General features: G+C 41.1%; 2 protein-coding genes and 1 long non-coding RNA gene across 6 annotated transcripts in view; all 3 read left to right on the plus strand.

Moving 5' to 3' along the window:
* LOC116370072 (NLR family CARD domain-containing protein 3-like) overlaps positions 1 to 24,354 on the plus strand; it is a 315,247-nt gene that overhangs the window by 166,656 nt on the left and 124,237 nt on the right. The window lies entirely within an intron of this gene.
* Positions 1 to 24,354, plus strand: part of LOC116370079 (spore wall protein 2-like) — a 41,130-nt gene that overhangs the window by 5,172 nt on the left and 11,604 nt on the right. Inside the window, exons 3-4 of one of the 2 annotated variants that reach the window (XM_031819685.1) lie at positions 1,668 to 1,979; positions 3,094 to 4,114. In XM_031819685.1, the coding sequence (XP_031675545.1) occupies positions 1,668 to 1,979; positions 3,094 to 3,127 (346 nt within the window). In that variant the 3' untranslated portion in view covers positions 3,128 to 4,114. Of the gene's footprint in view, positions 1 to 1,667; positions 1,980 to 3,093; positions 4,115 to 4,960; positions 5,078 to 24,354 lie in introns of those variants that run through there. The other variant, XM_031819686.1, reaches the window with a different exon arrangement.
* LOC116370081 (uncharacterized) lies at positions 5,845 to 23,732 on the plus strand. 3 transcript variants are annotated; one of them, XR_004208700.1, is made up of 3 exons: positions 5,847 to 5,894; positions 13,801 to 13,948; positions 23,098 to 23,732. It is a non-coding gene; the product is annotated as an uncharacterized LOC116370081 (long non-coding RNA). The 3 variants fall into 3 exon arrangements; XR_004208701.1 differs by lacking the exon at positions 13,801 to 13,948 and having other exon boundaries at positions 5,845 to 5,894; XR_004208699.1 differs by lacking the exon at positions 5,847 to 5,894 and having other exon boundaries at positions 13,660 to 13,948.

A 24,354-nucleotide genomic window follows, 5' to 3' on the forward strand; every position in this document is an offset into this window, starting at 1 on the left:
ACTTTACATAACATAACATCTACAAATCACTAACAACCCACTACCATACATTATAACCTAGTCTACTTTACATAATATAACATATCACTAACAACCCACTACTATACATTATAACCTAGTCTACTTTACATAATATAACATATCACTAACAACCCACTACTAGACATTATAACCTAGTCTACTTTACATAATATAACATATCACTAACAACCCACTACTAGACATTATAACCTAGTCTACTTTACATAATATAACATCTACATATCACTAACAACCCACTACTATACATTATAACCTAGTCTACTTTACATAATATAACATATCACTAACAACCCACTATTATACATTTGAACCTAGTCTACTTTACATAATATAACATCTACATATCACTAACAACCCACTACTATACATTAAAACCTAGTCTACTTTACATAATATAACATCTACATATCACTAACAAACCACTACTATACATTATAACCTAGTCTACTTTACATAATATAACATCTACATATCACTAACAACCCACTACTATACATTATAACCTAGCCTACTTTACATAATATAACATCTACATATCACTATCAACCCACTACTATACATTATAACCTAGCCTACTTTACATAATATAACATATCTTACTTATTGCAAATAACCTTTCTGAATGGATCAATGATTTCCCCCTCAGATCAATCATGTCAGTTTTAGCCCTTCTGTCTATATTCTCAGATACGTTTAGAAAATAACAGATTGAAAGACAATAAATAGCCTGTTTTTGATTAATCCAAATAAGTGTGAGACATGGCCTTGTGTTGCTGTACTGTCTATAACGACCTTAACAAACAGTGACTTATTATTATTATTATTATTATTGCTGTACTGTCTATAACTACCTTAACAAACAGTGACTTATTATTATTATTATTATTATTATTATTATTATTATTATTGTTGTTGTTGCTGTACTGTCTATAACTACCTTAACAAACAGTGACTTATTATTATTATTATTATTATTATTGTTGTTGCTGTACTGTCTATAACTACCTTAACAAACAGTGACTTATTATTATTATTATTATTATTATTATTGTTGCTGTACTGTCTATAACGACCTTAACAAACAGTGACTTATTATTATTATTGTTGTTGCTGTACTGTCTATAACTACCTTAACAAACAGTGACTTATTATTATTATTATTATTATTATTATTGTTGCTGTACTGTCTATAACTACCTTAACAAACAGTGACTTATTATTATTATTATTATTATTGTTACTGTACTGTCTATAACTACCTTAACAAACAGTGACTTATTATTATTATTATTATTATTATTATTATTATTATTGTTGCTGTACTGTCTATAACTACCTTAACAAACAGTGACTTATTATTATTATTATTATTATTATTGTTGTTGCTGTACTGTCTATAACTACCTTAACAAACAGTGACTTATTATTATTACAGACAGTTGACATGGAGATGAAATGTCACAACTACATATTCATGTGATTCTTGTGATGCATTAAATCACCTGACTGTTTCTATGTCTGTTAGTAAATGTTTTATTTCTCAAAGAGTAAATGAATAAATGAGAACAATTGACATTCAAGAATTACTGTGTTAACTACAACCAACATGTTGGATCTCTGTTTAGGGTTCAGTGCTCTAACAGGAGTCTCTCTGGGGAGAGAGAGGAGGGACCTGCCTCTAAAAGGCGTCTCTCTGTGGAGAGAGAGGAGGGACCTGCCTCTAAAAGGAGCCTCTCTGGGGAGAGAGAGGAGGGGGGCCCTGCCTCTAAAAGGCGTCTCTCTGTGGAGAGAGAGGAGGGACCTGCCTCTAAAAGGCGTCTCTCTGGGGAGAGAGAGGAGGGACCTGCCTCTAAAAGGCATCTCTCTGGGGAGAGAGAGGAGGGGGCCCCTGCCTCTAAAATGTGGCTCTCTGGGGAACATGACACCAAATCTAAGAGGTGAGATGACCATTTTTTAAATAATTATTAAGAGTTTATTTCCAAAATGCATCACATTTGTTTTTTCATCTGAAATGGTTGCTCATGGGTACCTTCAAAATGACTGTTCTCATATTTTAAATTAATAGATTTTAGATGGGTATATCTTAAATTACTATTACTATTATTACCAGTTAATAGATTTTAGATGGGTATATCTTTATTAAATTACTATTATTATCAGTTAATAGATTTTAGACGGGTATATCTTTATTAAATTATTATTATTATTATTATCAGTTAATAGATTTTAGATGGGTATATCTTATTAAATTACTATTATTATCAGTTAATAGATTTTAGATGGGTATATCTTTATTAAATTACTATTATTATTATTATCAGTTAATAGATTTTAGATGGGTATATCTTATTAAATTACTATTATTATCAGTTAATAGATTTTAGATGGGTATATCTTTATTAAATTACTATTATTACAGCATGTCCTCTTTTTCAAGATGTGGCCGTTTTTAAAACAGCCAGAATACATTTTTAAAATAAGATTCATTTATTTTTTACGACGTTGTTTCTAAAAGGCTGCTGGGTAATTTAATATGCATTGAAATCTTCATTCGTAGGCATTGAATTGAGTGCAATGCTGTACAGGTTCACTGAGTTGCAAACCAAATGGACAGGTCTAGCTCATTGATTAGCTACGTATTACCTATTTTAGCCTTAACCCTAATTATAGGGAAGGGTAGCCTAACCTTAACCCTAGGGTAGCCTAGAACACTTTTAGAAACTATTTTAGTAATAATATTATGTTAGTAAATACCATTATAGTACTAAATAGCACTGATTATTTTGTTAATCAAAACTTTTCTCAGCATTTAGCATTAATTTGTTTGTTATTTTATTATATATTATATTGCAGAACAGAACAGATCAACAAGACACATTAGTTATATTTTAAAAATGTGGTTTGGACAGATTTGAAATTGTCGTGGGATAAGTGGAGCAGGTTTGATACTGATCTAAGGAATTAACAAGAAAAATACACTATATTTCTCAGCTGCCTCACCAATGTCTGTAAGTGAATTAATAACTTTTAATTGCTAAATATTTCCAATAGATGGCAGCATAAGACCATGAAGCATCAGTTATAGGTTATAGTCTACAAGCAGCAATATGATGGACCATGAAGCATCAGTTATAGTCTACAAGCAGCAATATGATGGACCATGAAGCATCAGTTATAGGCTACAAGCAGCAATATGATGGACCATGAAGCATCAGTTATAGTCTACAAGCAGCAATATGATGGACCATGAAGCATCAGTTATAGACTACAAGCAGCAATATGATGGACCATGAAGCATCAGTTAGTCTATAAGCAGCAATATGATGGACCATGAAGCATCAGTTATAGACTACAAGCAGCAATATGATGGACCATGAAGCATCAGTTATAGGCTACAAGCAGCAATATGATGGACCATGAAGCATCAGTTATAGTCTACAAGCAGCAATATGATGGACCATGAAGCATCAGTTATAGTCTACAAGCAGCAATATGATGGACCATGAAGCATCAGTTATAGTCTACAAGCAGCAATATGATGGACCATGAAGCATCAGTTATAGTCTACAAGCAGCAATATGATTGACATAAAATAGCATGCAACCACAGACTATATGTCCCATGATTTTCTAAAATGGTCACTCATTACTTTAGTTATCTATACATCTCGTATTAGGCCTGTGTTGCTATTGGGAGAGCAAAAATTTAGTGATTATAGCAGGTATTGAACCCCGGGTAAATAATCACTAGTCAGAACCTCAACCTCAGTATACATTCATTATAACAGTCAAAAATTCAACCCTCCCGGTTAGTAAATTTATCTCAACATGCCACTCGAGAAGGCAGGGTGACAACACAAGCTTTTTAGTGGGGATGAGTTGACTACTTGCTCGAGAAGGCAGAGCAGCTTGATGCTGGTCGATTAATTTTACAATGAATGTACTATGAAAATAAGTTTTTCTCAACCAGAGATGACTGAATTAATGTTCAGGCTTATTGGTAATTGTTATATTAATGAAGTATCATTTCAAAACAAGAGCATAAAAAAGGTAATAATAAACATGAATCATCATTGAATCATCATTGTTTTACTCCACAGTAATCTGTTAAATGCATTTCAGTCCTTCCTCTTGTGTTAGCAGTGTGGAAAGGGACAGGAAGAAGCACACAGGAGTTTTCCTGTGAGGGGAGTGGTGGTGTATCCAGGGAGGAAACTAAACTAATCTTCTGAAATGTCATTAGTGGTCTTATGCTGCCATCTATTGGAATTATGTAGCAACTGCAGTAGTACTGAATAATGTGTAATTCCTTACTAAAGTAGTAATTATTTAACATTTTCTAGTTCATTTCACCACTTACAACCATAAAATAATCATTTATAGCAGAACAAGAAATGAAACTGACATCAACCAAAAACACCATACATTTAGTTCATTATTTAAAAAACATTTACTATTTATTTAGATGGGTGACATTATCTGCCAAAATAACAGCCCTGTAGACAAAGAAGAGCTCTCCAGTAGGAACCAAAACATTCAAAGGTCATGTTGTCAAAAGTGAGGTTACAAGTTTATCAATGTTCAAAGCAGAATTACTTTCCCATTGTTCCTCAACTGTAGTGTCTGATATATCATTCTTTAGCTCTGAGTCTCTACTATCCAATCTGAAAAACACAATTTCAAATTTTGAAACCAACAAATGATAGACTATAAACAAATACATGTCTGTCATTGAACAACCCCATGTAATGATTAGATAGTGAGAAAATATATATTTATTTCAACATTTCTTTAAGAAGTTAAAGCTAATTTTTGAACATTTATGATGTATAGCGTTTTAGAATGAAACTCTTCTTATGTTTCCCCATCTGAGCTCAGAGTAGATGAGAGATGTAATGTTTGTCTCTGTTGTGTTGAAGTCCAATCAAGCAGGAGAGACCAGCCTCCCCTGTTCCCAGCTGTGTGTCCATGAAGAGTGACCAGTCTATGGGTCATCCTATAGTGTTTAGAGAGGGAGACTTTTCTACTGAACAAAGGTAAGAAGAACTCATGGGTCCTGGTCAGTGAGTTAAACAACACAGTCTCTAGTCATTTCTCCTCTCCCATTTTCCCATTTATTGTTGTTGTTTTCATAATCCATGGGCTCAACCTTTTGTCCATTTGCATATTTCATAGTCCTAAAACAATATTAAACAAACACAACATTCCCTCCCTGTGTGTGTGTGTGTGTGTGTGTGTGTGTGTGTGTGTGTGTGTGTGTGTGTGTGTGTGTGTGTGTGTGTGTGTGTGTGTGTGTGTGTGTGTGTGTGTGTGTGTGTGTGTGGGTGTGTGTGTGTGTGTGTGTGTGTGTGTGTGTGTGTGTGTGTGTACTCCCTGGATGAGGAGATGTAATCTCATGTTTTGTCCACAGAAACCAACAGGAGAGATCAGAGTCAGAGATTCTCAGTGGTCAGTCTTCCCAGAGTCATCAAACAGACCTGGCCTCCATATTCAGTGTATGTGGTCCTGTTATGTACATTTGTTTTTGTTTACCTCAAGTAAAGTTGATCTGTCAATCATTCATTAATGTGTTAATGAGAAAGCATTTATTCTCTTGCTTAACTTATTTACTTTATTTATTTCAGTTGCTTGAAGAGAAAATTATGACATTTGTGAAGAACGAGCTGAAGATGTTCAAGAGGATTCTTAGTCCAGAACTCCCAGAAGGCATTGAGAGTCAGAAGCAGGATAAGGAAGTGGTGGACGCTGAAGATGAGAAGCAGGAGAGCAGTGCCAGAGAGGGGGCTCTGAAGATCACACTGCACATCCTGAGGAAAATGAACCAGAAGGAGCTTGCTGACACACTGGAGAAATGTAAGATCTGTCTGCCTCATGTTGAAGGGTGTTTTATAACATTTAAAAGCTGTAGCTAAAGTACAGCTAAAGTAGCTGTGTAACTCAATGATATTGTAGCAGCCTTAACACAACACCTAGTGACCTCATCAAGTAGCAGCAGGGACGTGTTGTGTTGATTCATTTAGAGAGAGAGACAACATTAATAATACCATCAATAATACCAATAATTTAGAGAGAGAGAGACAACATTAATAATACCATCAATGAGGCCTCCCGGGTGGCCTCCCCACCACTCTAACCACTAGTCTATCTGACCATACCAGTTACTGACCCACCACTCTAACCACTAGTCTATCTGACCACCACCACTCTAACCACTAGTCTATCTGACATTACCAGTTACTGACCCACCACTCTAACCACTAGTCTACCTGACCATACCAGTTACTGACCCATCACTCTAACCACTAGTCTATCTGACCATACCATACCAGTTACTGACCCAACACTCTAACCACTAGTCTATCTGACCATACCAGTTACTGACCCACCACTCTAACCACTAGTCTATCTGACCATACCAGTTACTGACCACCACCACTCTAACCACTAGTCTACCTGACCATACCAGTTACTGACCACCACTCTAACCACTAGTCTATCTGACCATACCAGTTACTGACCCACCACTCTAACCACTAGTCTATCTGACCATACCAGTTACTGACCACCACCACTCTAACCACTAGTCTATCTGACCATACCATACCAGTTACTGACCTACCACTCTAACCACTAGTCTATCTGACGATACCAGTTACTGACCCACCACTCTAACCACTAGTCTACCTGACCATACCAGTTACTGACCCACCACTCTAACCACTAGTCTATCTGACCATACCACTGAACATGTGGACACCTCCTAGTGGTCTGGTTGTTAGGAGTGTTTATCAGACCATGTGGACACCTCCTAGTGGTGGGGTTGTTAGGAGTGTTTATCAGGCCATGTGGACACCTCCTAGTGGTGGGGTTGTTAGGAGTGTTTATCAGGCCATGTGGACACCTCCTAGTGGTGGGGTTGTTAGGCGTGTTTATCAGACCATGTGGACACCTCCTAGTGGTTGGGTTGTTAGGAGTGTTTATCAGACCATGTAGACACCTCCTAGTGGTGGGGTTGTTAGTAGTGTTCATCAGAACATGTGGACACCTCCTAGTTGTCTGGTCGTTAGGAGTGTTTATCAGACCATGTGGACACCTCCTAGTAGTCTGGTTGTTAGGAGTGTTTATCAGATCATGTGGACACCTCCTAGTGTGGGGTTATTAGGAGTGTTTATCAGACCATGTAGACACCTCCTAGTGGTGGGGTTGTTAGGAGTGTTCATCAGACCATGTGGACACCTCCTAGTGTGTGGTTATTAGGAGTGTTTATCAGACCATGTAGACACCTCCTAGTGGTGGGGTTGTTAGGAGTGTTCATCAGACCATGTGGACACCTCCTAGTGGTCTGGTCGTTAGGAGTGTTTATCAGACCATGTGGACACCTCCTAGTGGTTGGGTTGTTAGGAGTGTTAATCAGACCATGTAGACACCTCCTAGTGGTGGGGTTATTAGGAGTGTTCATCAGACCATGTGGACACCTACTAGTGGTCTGGTCGTTAGGAGTGTTTCTCAGACCATGTGGACACCTCCTAGTGGTCTGGTCGTTAGGAGTGTTCATCAGACCATGTGGACACCTCCTAGTGGTCTGGTCGTTAGGAGTGTTCATCAGACCATGTGGACACCTCCTAGTGGTCTGGTTGTTAGGAGTGTTTATCAGACCATGTGGACACCTCCTAGCGGTCTGGTTGTTAGGAGTGTTAATCAGACCATGTGGACACCTCCTAGTGGTCGGGTTGTTAGGAGTGTTTATCAGACCATGTGGACACCTCCTAGTGGTCTGGTTGTTAGGAGTGTTAATCAGAGCATGTGGACACCTCCTTGTGGTGCGGTTGTTAGGAGTGTTTATCAGACCATGTGGACACCTCCTAGTGGTCGGGTTGTTAGGAGTGTTTATCAGACCATGTGGACACCTCCTAGTGGTGGGGTTGTTAGGAGTGTTTATCAGACCATGTGGACACCTCCTAGTGGTCGGGTTGTTAGGAGTGTTAATCCGACCATGTGGACACCTCCTGGTGGTCGGGTTGTTAGGAGTGTTTTTCAGACCATGTGGACACCTCCTAGTGGTGGGGTTGTTAGGAGTGTTTATCAGACCATGTGGACACCTCCTAGGGGTGGGGTTGTTAGGAGTGTTTATCAGACCATGTGGACACCTCCTTGTGGTGGGGTTGTTAGGAGTGTTTATCAGACCATGTGGACACCTCCTAGTGGTCTGGTCGTTAGGAGTGTTCATCAGACCATGTGGACACATCCTAGTGGTCTGGTCGTTAGGAGTGTTCATCAGACCATGTGGACACCTCCTAGTGGTCTGGTTGTTAGGAGTGTTTATCAGACCATGTGGACACCTCCTAGTGGTCTGGTTGTTAGGAGTGTTTATCAGACCATGTGGACACCTCCTAGTGGTGGGGTTGTTAGGAGTGTTTATCAGACCATGTGGACACCTCCTAGTGGTGGGGTTGTTAGGAGTGTTAATCAGACCATGTGGACACCTCCTAGTGGTGGGGTTGTCAGGAGTGTTTATCAGACCATGTGGACACCTCCTAGTGGTGGGGTTGTTAGGAGTGTTTATCAGACCATGTGGACACCTCCTAGTGGTGGGGTTGTTAGGAGTGTTTATCAGACCATGTGGACACCTCCTAGTGGTCTGGTTGTTAGGAGTGTTTATCAGACCATGTGGACACCTCCTAGTGGTCTGGTTGTTAGGAGTGTTTATCAGACCATGTGGACACCTCCTAGTGTGGGGTTGTTAGGAGTGTTTATCAGACCATGTGGACACCTCCTAGTGGTCTGGTTGTTAGGAGTGTTAATCAGACCATGTAGACACCTCCTAGTGTTGGGGTTGTTAGGAGTGTTCATCAGACCATGTGGACACCTACTAGTGGTCTGGTCGTTAGGAGTGTTTATCAGACCATGTGGACACCTCCTAGTGGTCTGGTCGTTAGGAGTGTTTATCAGACCATGTGGACACCTCCTAGTGGTGGGGTTGTTAGGAGTGTTTATCAGACCATGTGGACACCTAGTGGTGGGGTTGTTAGGAGTGTTTATCAGACCATGTGGACACCTCCTAGTGGTGGGGTTGTTAGGAGGGTTTATCAGACCATGTGGACACCTCCTAGTGGTGGGGTTGTTAGGAGTGTTTATCAGACCATGTGGACACCTCCTAGTGGTGGGGTTGTTAGGAGTGTTTATCAGACCATGTGGACACCTCCTAGTGGTGGGGTTGTTAGGAGTGTTTATCAGACCATGTGGACACCTCCTAGTGGTCTGGTTGTTAGGAGTGTTTATCAGACCATGTGGACACCTCCTAGTGGTCTGGTTGTTAGGAGTGTTTATCAGACCATGTGGACACCTCCTAGTGGTGGGGTTGTTAGGAGTGTTTATCAGGCCATGTGGACACCTCCTAGTGGTGGGGTTGTTAGGAGTGTTTATCAGGCCATGTGGACACCTCCTAGTGGTGGGGTTGTTAGGCGTGTTTATCAGACCATGTGGACACCTCCTAGTGGTTGGGTTGTTAGGAGTGTTTATCAGACCATGTAGACACCTCCTAGTGGTGGGGTTGTTAGTAGTGTTCATCAGAACATGTGGACACCTCCTAGTTGTCTGGTCGTTAGGAGTGTTTATCAGACCATGTGGACACCTCCTAGTAGTCTGGTTGTTAGGAGTGTTTATCAGATCATGTGGACACCTCCTAGTGTGGGGTTATTAGGAGTGTTTATCAGACCATGTAGACACCTCCTAGTGGTGGGGTTGTTAGGAGTGTTCATCAGACCATGTGGACACCTCCTAGTGTGTGGTTATTAGGAGTGTTTATCAGACCATGTAGACACCTCCTAGTGGTGGGGTTGTTAGGAGTGTTCATCAGACCATGTGGACACCTCCTAGTGGTCTGGTCGTTAGGAGTGTTTATCAGACCATGTGGACACCTCCTAGTGGTTGGGTTGTTAGGAGTGTTAATCAGACCATGTAGACACCTCCTAGTGGTGGGGTTATTAGGAGTGTTCATCAGACCATGTGGACACCTACTAGTGGTCTGGTCGTTAGGAGTGTTTCTCAGACCATGTGGACACCTCCTAGTGGTCTGGTCGTTAGGAGTGTTCATCAGACCATGTGGACACCTCCTAGTGGTCTGGTCGTTAGGAGTGTTCATCAGACCATGTGGACACCTCCTAGTGGTCTGGTTGTTAGGAGTGTTTATCAGACCATGTGGACACCTCCTAGCGGTCTGGTTGTTAGGAGTGTTAATCAGACCATGTGGACACCTCCTAGTGGTCGGGTTGTTAGGAGTGTTTATCAGACCATGTGGACACCTCCTAGTGGTCTGGTTGTTAGGAGTGTTAATCAGAGCATGTGGACACCTCCTTGTGGTGCGGTTGTTAGGAGTGTTTATCAGACCATGTGGACACCTCCTAGTGGTCGGGTTGTTAGGAGTGTTTATCAGACCATGTGGACACCTCCTAGTGGTGGGGTTGTTAGGAGTGTTTATCAGACCATGTGGACACCTCCTAGTGGTCGGGTTGTTAGGAGTGTTAATCCGACCATGTGGACACCTCCTGGTGGTCGGGTTGTTAGGAGTGTTTTTCAGACCATGTGGACACCTCCTAGTGGTGGGGTTGTTAGGAGTGTTTATCAGACCATGTGGACACCTCCTAGGGGTGGGGTTGTTAGGAGTGTTTATCAGACCATGTGGACACCTCCTTGTGGTGGGGTTGTTAGGAGTGTTTATCAGACCATGTGGACACCTCCTAGTGGTCTGGTCGTTAGGAGTGTTCATCAGACCATGTGGACACATCCTAGTGGTCTGGTCGTTAGGAGTGTTCATCAGACCATGTGGACACCTCCTAGTGGTCTGGTTGTTAGGAGTGTTTATCAGACCATGTGGACACCTCCTAGTGGTGGGGTTGTTAGGAGTGTTCATCAGACCATGTTGACACCTACTAGTGGTCTGGTCGTTAGGAGTGTTTATCAGACCATGTGGACACCTCCTAGTGGTCTGGTCGTTAGGAGTGTTCATCAGACCATGTGGACACCTCCTAGTTGTCTGGTCGTTAGGAGTGTTCATCAGACCATGTGGACACCTCCTAGTGGTCTGGTTGTTAGGAGTGTTTATCAGACCATGTGGACACCTCCTAGTGGTGGGGTTGTTAGGAGTGTTTATCAGACCATGTGGACACCTCCTAGTGGTGGGGTTGTTAGGAGTGTTAATCAGACCATGTGGACACCTCCTAGTGGTGGGGTTGTCAGGAGTGTTTATCAGACCATGTGGACACCTCCTAGTGGTGGGGTTGTTAGGAGTGTTTATCAGACCATGTGGACACCTCCTAGTGGTGGGGTTGTTAGGAGTGTTTATCAGACCATGTGGACACCTCCTAGTGGTCTGGTTGTTAGGAGTGTTTATCAGACCATGTGGACACCTCCTAGTGGTCTGGTTGTTAGGAGTGTTTATCAGACCATGTGGACACCTCCTAGTGTGGGGTTGTTAGGAGTGTTTATCAGACCATGTGGACACCTCCTAGTGGTCTGGTTGTTAGGAGTGTTAATCAGACCATGTAGACACCTCCTAGTGTTGGGGTTGTTAGGAGTGTTCATCAGACCATGTGGACACCTACTAGTGGTCTGGTCGTTAGGAGTGTTTATCAGACCATGTGGACACCTCCTAGTGGTCTGGTCGTTAGGAGTGTTTATCAGACCATGTGGACACCTCCTAGTGGTGGGGTTGTTAGGAGTGTTTATCAGACCATGTGGACACCTAGTGGTGGGGTTGTTAGGAGTGTTTATCAGACCATGTGGACACCTCCTAGTGGTGGGGTTGTTAGGAGGGTTTATCAGACCATGTGGACACCTCCTAGTGGTGGGGTTGTTAGGAGTGTTTATCAGACCATGTGGACACCTCCTAGTGGTGGGGTTGTTAGGAGTGTTTATCAGACCATGTGGACACCTCCTAGTGGTGGGGTTGTTAGGAGTGTTTATCAGACCATGTGGACACCTCCTAGTGGTCTGGTTGTTAGGAGTGTTTATCAGACCATGTGGACACCTCCTAGTGGTCTGGTTGTTAGGAGTGTTTATCAGACCATGTGGACACCTCCTAGTGTGGGGTTGTTAGGAGTGTTTATCAGACCATGTAGACACCTCCTAGTGGTGGGGTTGTTAGGAGTGTTCATCAGACCATGTGGACACCTCCTAGTGGTCTGGTCGTTAGGAGTGTTTATCAGACCATGTGGACACCTCCTAGTGGTTGGGTTGTTAGGAGTGTTTATCAGACCATGTAGACACCTCCTAGTGGTGGGGTTGTTAGGAGTGTTTATCAGACCATGTGGACACCTCCTAGTGGTCGGGTTGTTAGGAGTGTTTATCAGACCATGTGGACACCTCCTAGTGGTGGGGTTGTTAGGAGTGTTTATCAGACCATGTGGACACCTCCTAGTGGTCGGGTTGTTAGGAGTGTTAATCCGACCATGTGGACACCTCCTGGTGGTCGGGTTGTTAGGAGTGTTTTTCAGACCATGTGGACACCTCCTAGTGGTGGGGTTGTTAGGAGTGTTTATCAGACCATGTGGACACCTCCTAGTGGTGGGGTTGTTAGGAGTGTTTATCAGACCATGTGGACACCTCCTAGTGGTGGGGTTGTTAGGAGTGTTAATCAGACCATGTGGACACCTCCTAGTGGTCTGGTCGTTAGGAGTGTTAATCAGAGCATGTGGACACCTCCTAGTGGTGGGATTGTTAGGAGTGTTTATCAGACCATGTGGACACCTCCTAGTGGTGGGGTTGTTAGGAGTGTTCATCAGAGCATGTGGACACCTCCTAGTGGTGGGGTTGTTAGGAGTGTTTATCAGACCATGTGGACACCTCCTAGTGGTGGGGTTGTTAGGAGTGTTTATCAGACCATGTGGACACCTAGTGGTGGGGTTGTTAGGAGTGTTTATCAGACCATGTGGACACCTCCTAGTGGTCTGGTTGTTAGGAGTGTTTATCAGACCATGTGGACACCTCCTAGTGGTCTGGTTGTTAGTAGTGTTTATTAGACCATGTGGACACCTCCTAGTGGTGGGGTTGTTAGGAGTGTTTATCAGACCATGTGGACACCTCCTAGTGGTGGGGTTGTTAGGAGTGTTTATCAGACCATGTGGACACCTCCTAGGGGTGGGGTTGTTAGGAGTGTTTATCAGACCATGTGGACACCTCCTAGTGGTGGGGTTGTTAGGAGTGTTAATCAGAGCATGTGGACACCTCCTAGTGGTGGGGTTGTTAGGAGTGTTTATCAGACCATGTGGACACCTCCTAGTGGTCTGGTTGTTAGGAGTGTTTATCAGACCATGTGGACACCTCCTAGTGGTCTGGTTGTTAGGAGTGTTTATCAGACCATGTGGACACCTCCTAGTGGTGGGGTTGTTAGGAGTGTTTATCAGACCATGTGGACACCTCCTAGTGGTCTGTTTGTTAATAGAACTACCCCTCTCGGATCCAGGAGAATTGTCATCAACTTACACTAATTAGCATAATGCAACGGACAAAACATCTTACTAGAAAATATTCATAAAATCACAAGTGAAATATATTGAAACACAGCTTAGCCTTTTGTTAATCACCCTGTCATCTCAGATTTTGAAATTATGCTTTCCAGCCAAAGCAAGACAAGCATTTGTGTAAGTTTATCGATAGCCTAGCATAGCATTATGCAAAGCTCATGTTGGTCACGAAAATCAGAAAAGCAATCAAATTATCCAGAAGGTATTTAAATGCTAATAACCAGACTTTTTTCCAACAGATATTATTGGCAAATGTATTCCAGTAAGTTGTGACATAAGGAATGGATACAATCTCCCTTTGAAATGAAGCAGGTATAGATCTGTTGTTCTGAGGGAGCAAGGAGAGAAACAGTTTCCCTATTGGAGAGTCAACTGGATTAAGCGAAGGTAGGTCAACAAGGTGAGGTCTGGTTACACCTCTAAATAACATGAGTTTCAGATGGAACAGCATCAGAGACTATGGAGAACTCTCTAGGATTGCAGGTCAACAAGGTGAGGTCTGGTTACACCTCTAAATAACATGAGTTCCAGATGGAATAGCATCAGAGACTATGGAGAACTCTCTAGGAGGGCAGGTCAACAAGGTGAGGTCTGGTTACACCTCTAAATAACATGAGAGTTCCAGATGGAATAGCATCAGAGACTATGGAGAACTCTCTAGGAGGGCAGGTCAACAAGGTGAGGTCTGGTTACACCTCTAAATAACATGAGTTCCAGATGGAATAGCATCAGAGACTATGGAGAACTCTCTAGGAGGGCAGGTCAACAAGGTGAGGTCTGGTTACACCTCTAAATAACATGAGAGTTCCAGATGGAATAGCATCAGAGACTATGGAGAACTCTCTAGGAGGGCAGGTCAACAAGGTGAGGTCTGGTTACACCTCTAAATAACATGAGTTCCAGATGGAATAGCATCAGAGACTATGGAGAACTCTCTAGGAGGGTAGGTCAACAAGGTGAGGTCTGGTTACACCTCTAAATAACATGAGTTCCAGATGGAATAGCATCAGAGACTATGGAGAACTCTCTAGGAGGGCAGGTCAACAAGGTGAGGTCTGGTTACACCTCTAAATAACATGAGTTCCAGATGGAGTAGCATCAAAGACTATGGCAAACTCTCTAGGTGTTACAGGGATATTGTAACAAGATAAAAATCCCTCATAATTGAGTAACAATCCTTCTGCATTAAAAAGTTGACTTACCAGCAGGATATGATTATTAAACCAGTTCTTCAAAAATAAAGACTTGTTTCTATACAAAATATCCTTATTGTTCCAAATGAAATACCTTTTTAAATATATTAACGAGCACGCTAAGAATACTGTTGTAGGAATCTTATCGGTGTTGTAGTTACAAAGCAACACAAAATTGAAGTCACCAAAACGGGAGAAGATATAATGAGGGATGAAATTCCAAATTGAAGTTGGATTCTTTAAGAAATGTTTTTCGGTATGATACTGAGAGAACAGGACACTGGGTGCATCACAACAGTCTAAAGTGGCCTCCTCTCCTTTTCTCCTCTCCTTATCTCCTCTCCTTTATCTGGACTCATCTTAAAACACAATAGAGGTCAAAGTAACATGGTGGCCTCCTCTCCTTATCTCCTCTCCTTATCTGGACTCATCTGAAAACACAATAGAGGTCAAAGTAACATGGTGGCCTCCTCTCCTTATCTCCTCTCCTTATCTGGACTCATCTGAAAACACAATAGAGGTCAAAGTAACATGGTGGCCTCCTCTCCTTATCTCCTCTCCTTATCTGGACTCATCTGAAAACACAATAGAGGTCAAAGTAACATGGTGGCCTCCTCTCCTTATCTCCTCTCCTTATCTGGACTCATCTGAAAACACAATAGAGGTCAAAGTAACATGGTGGCCTCCTCTCCTTATCTCCTCTCCTTATCTGGACTCATCTGAAAACACAATAGAGGTCAAAGTAACATGGTGGCCTCCACTCCTTATCTCCTCTCCTTATCTGGACTCATCTGAAAACACAATAGAGGTCAAAGTAACATGGTGGCCTCCTCTCCTTATCTCCTCTCCTTATCTGGACTCATCTGAAAACACAATAGAGGTCAAAGTAACATGGTGGCCTCCTCTCCTTATCTCCTCTCCTTATCTGGACTCATCTGAAAACACAATAGAGGTCAAAGTAACATGGTGGCCTCCTCTCCTTATCTGGACTCATCTGAAAACACAATAGAGGTCAAAGTAACATGGTGGCCTCCTCTCCTTATCTGGACTCATCTGAAAACACAATAGAGGTCAAAGTAACATGGTGGCCTCCTCTCCTTATCTCCTCTCCTTATCTGGACTCATCTGAAAACACAATAGAGGTCAAAGTAACATGGTGGCCTCCTCTCCTTATCTCCTCTCCTTATCTGGACTCATCTGAAAACACAATAGAGGTCAAAGTAACATGGTGGCCTCCTCTCCTTATCTCCTCTCCTTATCTGGACTCATCTGAAAACACAATAGAGGTCAAAGTAACATGGTGGCCTCCTCTCCTTTTCTCCTCTCCTTATCTGGACTCATCTGAAAACACAATAGAGGTCAAAGTAACATGGTGGCCTCCTCTCCTTTTCTCCTCTCCTTATCTGGACTCATCTGAAAACACAATAGAGGTCAAAGTAACATGGTGGCCTCCTCTCCTTATCTCCTCTCCTTATCTGGACTCATCTGAAAACACAATAGAGGTCAAAGTAACATGGTGGCCTCCTCTCCTTATCTCCTCTCCTTATCTGGACTCATCTGAAAACACAATAGAGGTCAAAGTAACATGGTGGCCTCCTCTCCTTATCTCCTCTCCTTATCTGGACTCATCTGAAAACACAATAGAGGTCAAAGTAACATGGTGGCCTCCTCTCCTTATCTGGACTCATCTGAAAACACAATAGAGGTCAAAGTAACATGGTGGCCTCCTCTCCTTATCTCCTCTCCTTATCTGGACTCATCTGAAAACACAATAGAGGTCAAAGTAACATGGTGGCCTCCTCTCCTTATCTCCTCTCCTTATCTGGACTCATCTGAAAACACAATAGAGGTCAAAGTAACATGGTGGCCTCCTCTCCTTATCTCCTCTCCTTATCTGGACTCATCTGAAAACACAATAGAGGTCAAAGTAACATGGTGGCCTCCTCTCCTTATCTCCTCTCCTTATCTGGACTCATCTGAAAACACAATAGAGGTCAAAGTAACATGGTGGCCTCCTCTCCTTTTCTCCTCTCCTTATCTGGACTCATCTGAAAACACAATAGAGGTCAAAGTAACATGGTGGCCTCCTCTCCTTATCTCCTCTCCTTATCTGGACTCATCTGAAAACACAATAGAGGTCAAAGTAACATGGTGGCCTCCTCTCCTTATCTCCTCTCCTTATCTGGACTCATCTGAAAACACAATAGAGGAAGTTGGATTCTTTAAGAAATGTTTTTCCCCAATTTATCTTTAAGTATTATTAGTATTATTTATAGTAAAATCAACTAAATGTTCAGAACGACAGATGTCCTTATATAATGTGGACGATTTTCCCAGATGAAGTTGAAAAGCATCTGGTCAACCTCTTTCCCTATTTTGTGGTCAAGATGTAGGGACTGGGCTGCATACAACTTCTGTATGACTGACGCCTTTAGTGATTTAGTCTAATGCTTTAATAGATAACATTCTGCCCTCCGAATTCATATCTAAGGGGCATTTTTCATTAGTGCAAATCTGTTCTGTGAGAATATGTAATAATAATAATAACTGTGTAAATCAGGATGCATTATGAAAGGACAATAAGAGACGGTGGTAATATGTTTCCTTTTAGAGACTATAATACATGACAACCAGGTCATTTTAGTTTCTCTTAGAATCACAACCTCAGTGGAACAACAGTTTGTCATTTCCCACAGGTACAGTTCTCCTGAACAAACAAGTGCAGGACAGAGGAATAGCAATTCTTACCTTGTTCTAAATTCAATCACCTTCTTCATCCTCATCATTCAGTTCATTGAAATACAGTTTTGAAGTTGTGCACAATTATCAGTTTCTGTTTGGTTTATGCAGCCCATTAATTCACTGTCAGCTACATCAGCCCATTCATTCACTGTCAGCTACATCAGCCCATTCATTCACTGTCAGCTACATCAGCCCATTCATTCACTGTCAGCTACATCAGCCCATTCATTCACTGTCAGCTACATCAGCCCATTCATTCACTGTCAGCTACATCAGCCCATTCATTCACTGTCAGCTACATCAGCCCATTCATTCACTGTCAGCTACATCAGCCCATTCATTCACTGTCAGCTACATTAGACAAATTAGCGCCTTGGAACCCAAGAGCATAGTCAGTGCTCTAGCTCCCCCTTGTGGTGGTGTGGAGCAATGCAATAAGCAGTCAAGCAGGGTAATGTACTAAACCACAAATTACCTCTAAATCCTGCAGCATCATCTCAAAACTTAATTCAGGAACTAAGTAGATCTGTAAGTAGATCTGGAAATAGATCTGTAAGTAGATCTGCAAGTAGATCTGGAAGTAGACCTGGAAGTAGATCTGTAGGTAGATCTGGAAGTAGATCTGGAAGTAGATCTGTAAGTAGATCTGTAAGTAGATCTGGAAGTAGATCTATAAGTAGATCTGTAAGTAGATCCGTAAGTAGATCTGGAAGTAGATCTGGAAGTAGATCTGGAAGTAGATCTATAAGTAGATCTGGAAGTAGATCTGTAAGTAGATCTATAAGTAGATCTGGAAGTAGCTCTATAAGTAGATCAGGAAGTAGATCTGGAAGTAGATCTGTAAGTAGATCTATAAGTAGATCTGGAAGTAGATCTGGAAGTAGATCTGGAAGTAGCTCTATAAGTAGATCAGGAAGTAGATCTGGAAGTAGATCTGGAAGTAGCTCTATAAGTAGATCTGGAAGTAGCTCTATAAGTAGATCTGGAAGTAGATCTGGAAGTAGATCTGTAAATAGATCTGGAAGTAGATCTGGAAGTAGATCTGGAAGTAGATCTTGAAGTAGATCTGTAACTAGATCTTGAAGTAGATCTGGAAGTAGATCTGGAAGTAGCTCTATAAGTAGATCTGGAAGTAGATCTGGAAGTAGATCTGGAAGTAGCTCTATAAGTAGATCTATAAGTAGATCTGGAAGTAGATCTGGAAGTAGATCTATAAGTAGATCTGGAAGTAGATCAGGAAGTAGATCTGTAAGTAGATCTGTAAGTAGATCTGGAAGTAGCTCTATAAGTAGATCTGGAAGTAGATCTATAAGTAGATCTGGAAGTAGATCTGGAAGTAGATCTATAAGTAGATCTGGAAGTAGATCTGGAAGTAGATCTGGAAGTAGCTCTATAAGTAGATCTGGAAGTAGATCTGTAGGTAGATCTGGAAGTAGATCTATAAGTAGATCTGGAAGTAGATCTGGAAGTAGATCTGTAAATAATATCTTCAGAAAGCAACACTCAACCTTTCCAGGATAAATCCCTCTGCAACCATTGGTTCAACTTCTTTTCATTTGTTTTCCTCAGTAATAAGTACACACATTGAATGAGCATATTTTTGTTACATTTTCCTTAAGTGGAATATTGCAGATAGAGGGACTCACACAGTCTGTAACATATGTCTATCACACAGTCTGTAACATATGTCTATCACACAGTCTGTAACATCTGTCTATCACACAGTCTGTAACATATGTCTATCACACAGTCTGTAACATATGTCTATCATACAGTCTGTAACATGTGTCTATCATACAGTCTGTAACATATGTCTATCACACAGTCTGTAACATCTGTCTATCACACAGTCTGTAACATATGTCTATCACACAGTCTGTAACATATGTCTATCACACAGTCTGTAACATATGTCTATCACACAGTCTGTAACATATGTCTATCACACAGTCTGTAACATATGTCTATCACACAGTCTGTAACATATGTCTATCACACAGTCTGTAGCATATGTCTACCACACAGTCTGTAACATATGTCTATCACACAGTCTGTAACATATGTCTATCAAACAGTCTGTAACATATGTCTATCACACAGTCTGTAACATATGTCTATCACACAGTCTGTAACATATGTCTATCACACAGTCTGTAACATATGTCTATCACACAGTCTGTAACATATGTCTATCAAACAGTCTGTAACATATGTCTATCACACAGTCTGTAACATATGTCTATCACACAGTCTGTAACATATGTCTATCACACAGTCTGTAACATATGTCTATCACACAGTCTGTAACATATGTCTATCACACAGTCTGTAACATATGTCTATCACACAGTCTGTAACATATGTCTATCACACAGTCTGTAACATATGTCTATCACACAGTCTGTAGCATATGTCTACCACACAGTCTGTAACATATGTCTATCACACAGTCTGTAACATATGTCTATCAAACAGTCTGTAACATATGTCTATCACACAGTCTGTAACATATGTCTATCACACAGTCTGTAACATATGTCTATCACACAGTCTGTAACATATGTCTATCACACAGTCTGTAACATATGTCTATCACACAGTCTGTAACATATGTCTATCACACAGTCTGTAACATATGTCTATCACACAGTCTGTAACATATGTCTATCACACAGTCTGTAACATATGTCTATCACACAGTCTGTAACATATGTCTATCACACAGTCTGTAACATATGTCTATCACACAGTCTGTAACATATGTCTATTCCTCATGAAGACAGATTGGGTCTCCTCTGTAATTACGTCCAATATTGCTTTCATTCTTTTTGCAAATATAGAGGCTGATATTTGTAGTCGTTGAGCAGACAGACTGGACGCCAATTATCGAGGAGAAGCAAGTCTTTCTTAGGCTTATGGATGAATGTAATCAGAGCTTGAGTCAAACTGGGAGGGAGAGCATTATTTACAATGTAATCAGACCTGGAGTCAGACTGGGAGGGAGAGCATTATTTACAATGTAATCAGACCTGGAGTCAGACTGGGAGGGAGAGCATTATTTACAATGTAATCAGACCTGGAGTCAGACTGGGAGGGAGAGCATTATTTACAATGTAATCAGACCTGGAGTCAGACTGGGAGGGAGAGCATTATTTACAATGCTTTCAGAAAAGACCAACTGAAAAGGGACTAACTGTTCTGTAAACAGTTGTGTAAAACTCAGCAGATACACCATCAGTCCCAGGAGAATTATTGTTTTTAAGTTGTTCAATAGAATAAATGATGTGTTCAACTATAACAGGGTCATGACACTGTTCCCTGTCAGCCTCACCAACTGATTTCACATCCCCCAGACAATCAAAACAAAGAGTTGAGGACAATACTGTAGAAGATGAGGACACCTCACAATACTGTAGAAGATGAGGACACCTCACAATACTGTAGAAGATGAGGACACCTCACAATACTGTAGAAGATGAGGACACCTCACAATACTGTAGAAGATGAGGACACCTCACAATACTGTAGAAGATAAGGACACCTCACAATACTGTTGAAGATGAGGACACCTCACAATACTGTAGAAGATGAGGACACCTCACAATACTGTAGAAGATGAGGACACCTCACAATACTGTAGAAGATGCAACTAAAGATGGATATTAATGTGGGATCATCTGTGATGAGACCAGTCATACTGCTTTCAGTTTATACATATCATCCAACTGGTGTTGTAGATCAAACAGAACAGATGTATCCTCCTCCATTTCTACCTACATCTGACGAAGGTTCTGTCTGCTTTCAGTCTATACATATCTTCCAACTGGTGTTGTAGATCAAACAGAACAGATTTATCCTCCTCTGAAAGACTTTCAACAGGCTTTTGAACAAGACAGGTGATCTTTGTAATTACACTTTCTTCTTTAACTCTCCTGGTCTTGGCAACAAAACTCTCATGTTTTCTTGCATATCTTCCAACCTTAAAAAGCTCCCAGTTATTACTGTATGATTTGTTATTCATAGCGTTGTTCCTGAAGTGTTTAATTACATTGTTTATCTCCATCTGGACCATCTCATGTTTTAATATAGAGCTATTAAGCTTCCAATAGGATGCTCTGTCAGGGCCATTATCAGAGATAAACAGTGTAATGTCAATAAAGACAGCTCTATGATCAGTAAGGGCCATTATCAGAGATAAACAGTGTAATGTCAATATAAACAGCTCTATGATCAGTAAGGGCCATTATCAGAGATCAACAGTGTAATGTCAGTATAAACAGCTCTATGGTCAGTAAGGGCCATTATCAGAGATAAACAGTGTAATGTCAGTATAAACAGCTCTATGATCAGTAAGGGCCATTATCAGAGATAAACAGTGTAATGTCAGTATAAACAGCTCTATGGTCAGTAAGGGCCATTATCAGAGATAAACAGTGTAATGTCAATATAAACAGCTCTATGGTCAGTAAGGGCCATTATCAGAGATAAACAGTGTAATGTCAGTATAAACAGCTCTATGATCAGTAAGGGCCATTATCAGAGATAAACAGTGTAATGTCAATATAAACAGCTCTATGATCAGTAAGGGCCATTATCAGAGATAAACAGTGTAATGTCAGTATAAACAGCTCTATGATCAGTAAGGGCCATTATCAGAGATACACAGTGTAATGTCAGTATAAACAGCTCTATGATCAGTAAGGGCCATTATCAGAGATACACAGTGTAATGTCAATATAAACAGCTCTATGATCAGTAAGGGCCATTATCAGAGATACACAGTGTAATGTCAATATAAACAGCTCTATGGTCAGTAAGGGCCATTATCAGAGATAAACAGTGTAATGTCAATATAAACAGCTCTATGATCAGTAAGGGCCATTATCAGAGATAAACAGTGTAATGTCAATATAAACAGCTCTATGGTCAGTAAGGGCCATTATCAGAGATAAACAGTGTAATGTCAATATAAACAGCTAAGAAAAAATGATTCATCTATTATTAAAAGGACCAGGATGAACCAACTAGTTGACAATCAAAGAAGGGAGGATTAAATCTCCCTAACATGTAATTATATCAAGAAGACTTTATAACTGCCCTGATTGGCTCTTTATTGACAACTCTAATAGGACAATTATATCAAGAAGACATTATAACTGCCCTGATTGGCTCTTTATTGACAACTCTAATTGGACAATTATATCAGGAAGACATTATAACTGCCCTGATAGGCTCTTTACTGACAACTCTAATAGGACAATTATATCAAGAAGACTTTATAACTGTCCTGATAGGCTCTTTTACCTACAACTCTAACAGGACAATTTGGGTCGACATGGAAGAAGAACATAATGCCCCATTTGGAGCATCATATTATCTGAGTCAACACTTAAATGTGGGACTGCAGAATCCCATAATGTCCCAAACTAAGAAATATGGAGTCAGATAAATAAGAGACAGACATCTTCACCTTTCCTGACAAGCTCTGCTTCGTTATGGAACAACCATGAATACTAATTAGGAGGAAAGGTGGTTGTCTGGAGAGAGTGGGATAGGTTTTGTTTTAGCCTCAACACTAATACATTTCACTTCTGCTTTTAGTGTCAACTTGAATTAGAGTGGCTGTGGAAGACTGGTCCCTTGATGATATCTGCAAGTGTCTGAGAACCAATGATCTCCATGATTCCATCCCATCATTCCAAGGTTCACAGTCTTTCTGAAGAATGCCAACTGTATTCAATTGTCCACTTTGCAACAAGCAAACATTCTCGTCCAGACTACTCACACATATTGGCCTCTATCACCAGCATGAACCACATGTTCTAACTACCTGTGGAGTTAATGGGTGTGGGAAAACAAATAGATGTTTCAGCTTCTATCGGTCACACATCTACCAAAACCACACAGAGCTTTTAAGTGCCAACTTAGATGAGAATTGCCCTCATGATGAATTTGAGACTGGGACTGATCCCATTGAAGATGACATGAGCGATGTAGAGAGTCTGCCAGAGGCTGAATATGTTCAAGACACAGAGATCAACACTGAGCAGCTAATTGAACGTCTCTAAAACAATATCTGTCTTGTTATTTAGTAAACCAGGAAAGAACACTGCATCCCAGCTACGGTACAGAATAACATTGTTGAGGACCTCAGAACCATGTTGATGCATTATGACCCACTACAGTCCCCTCAGGTTTCATCTGACAAATAAACTAATACATGTGGTTGAACAGGACGATCTCAGGGACTTGCTTAACAACTCTGCAGTATTTGAGGAAGGCATTAGATGCATCATCTCTGAGTGGATGCTGGAGCATTACTGTGTGAAAGAAGTGGGCGTTGTCAGGACAACTGAAGTACCACTGAGAAACAGAGAAGGTTATAAAACAAGGTGATTTCAATACAGCTACATGGCCCCCAGGCTACATGAATATAAAGAGACATGAGACAACACAATCATAATGAATCAGATTACATGGCCCCCAGGCTACATGAATATAAAGAGACATGAGACAAAACAATCATAATGAATCAGATTACATGGCCCCCAGGCTACATGAATATAAAGAGACATGAGACAACACAATCATAATGAATCAGATTACATGGCCCCCAGGCTACATGAATATAAAGAGACATGAGACAACACAATCATAATGAATCAGATTACATGGCCCCCAGGCTACATGAATATAAAGAGACATGAGACAACACAATCATAATGAATCAGATTACATGGTCCCCAGGCTACATGAATATAAAGAGACATGAGACAAAACAATCATAATGAATCAGATTACATGGAGAGAAGGGACCTGATCCTAGATCATAATGAATCAGATTACATGACCCCCAGG

This window comes from Oncorhynchus kisutch, unplaced genomic scaffold, assembly GCF_002021735.2.
Source record: "Oncorhynchus kisutch isolate 150728-3 unplaced genomic scaffold, Okis_V2 scaffold2442, whole genome shotgun sequence".
In the NCBI taxonomy this organism is placed as follows: domain Eukaryota; kingdom Metazoa; phylum Chordata; class Actinopteri; order Salmoniformes; family Salmonidae; genus Oncorhynchus; species Oncorhynchus kisutch.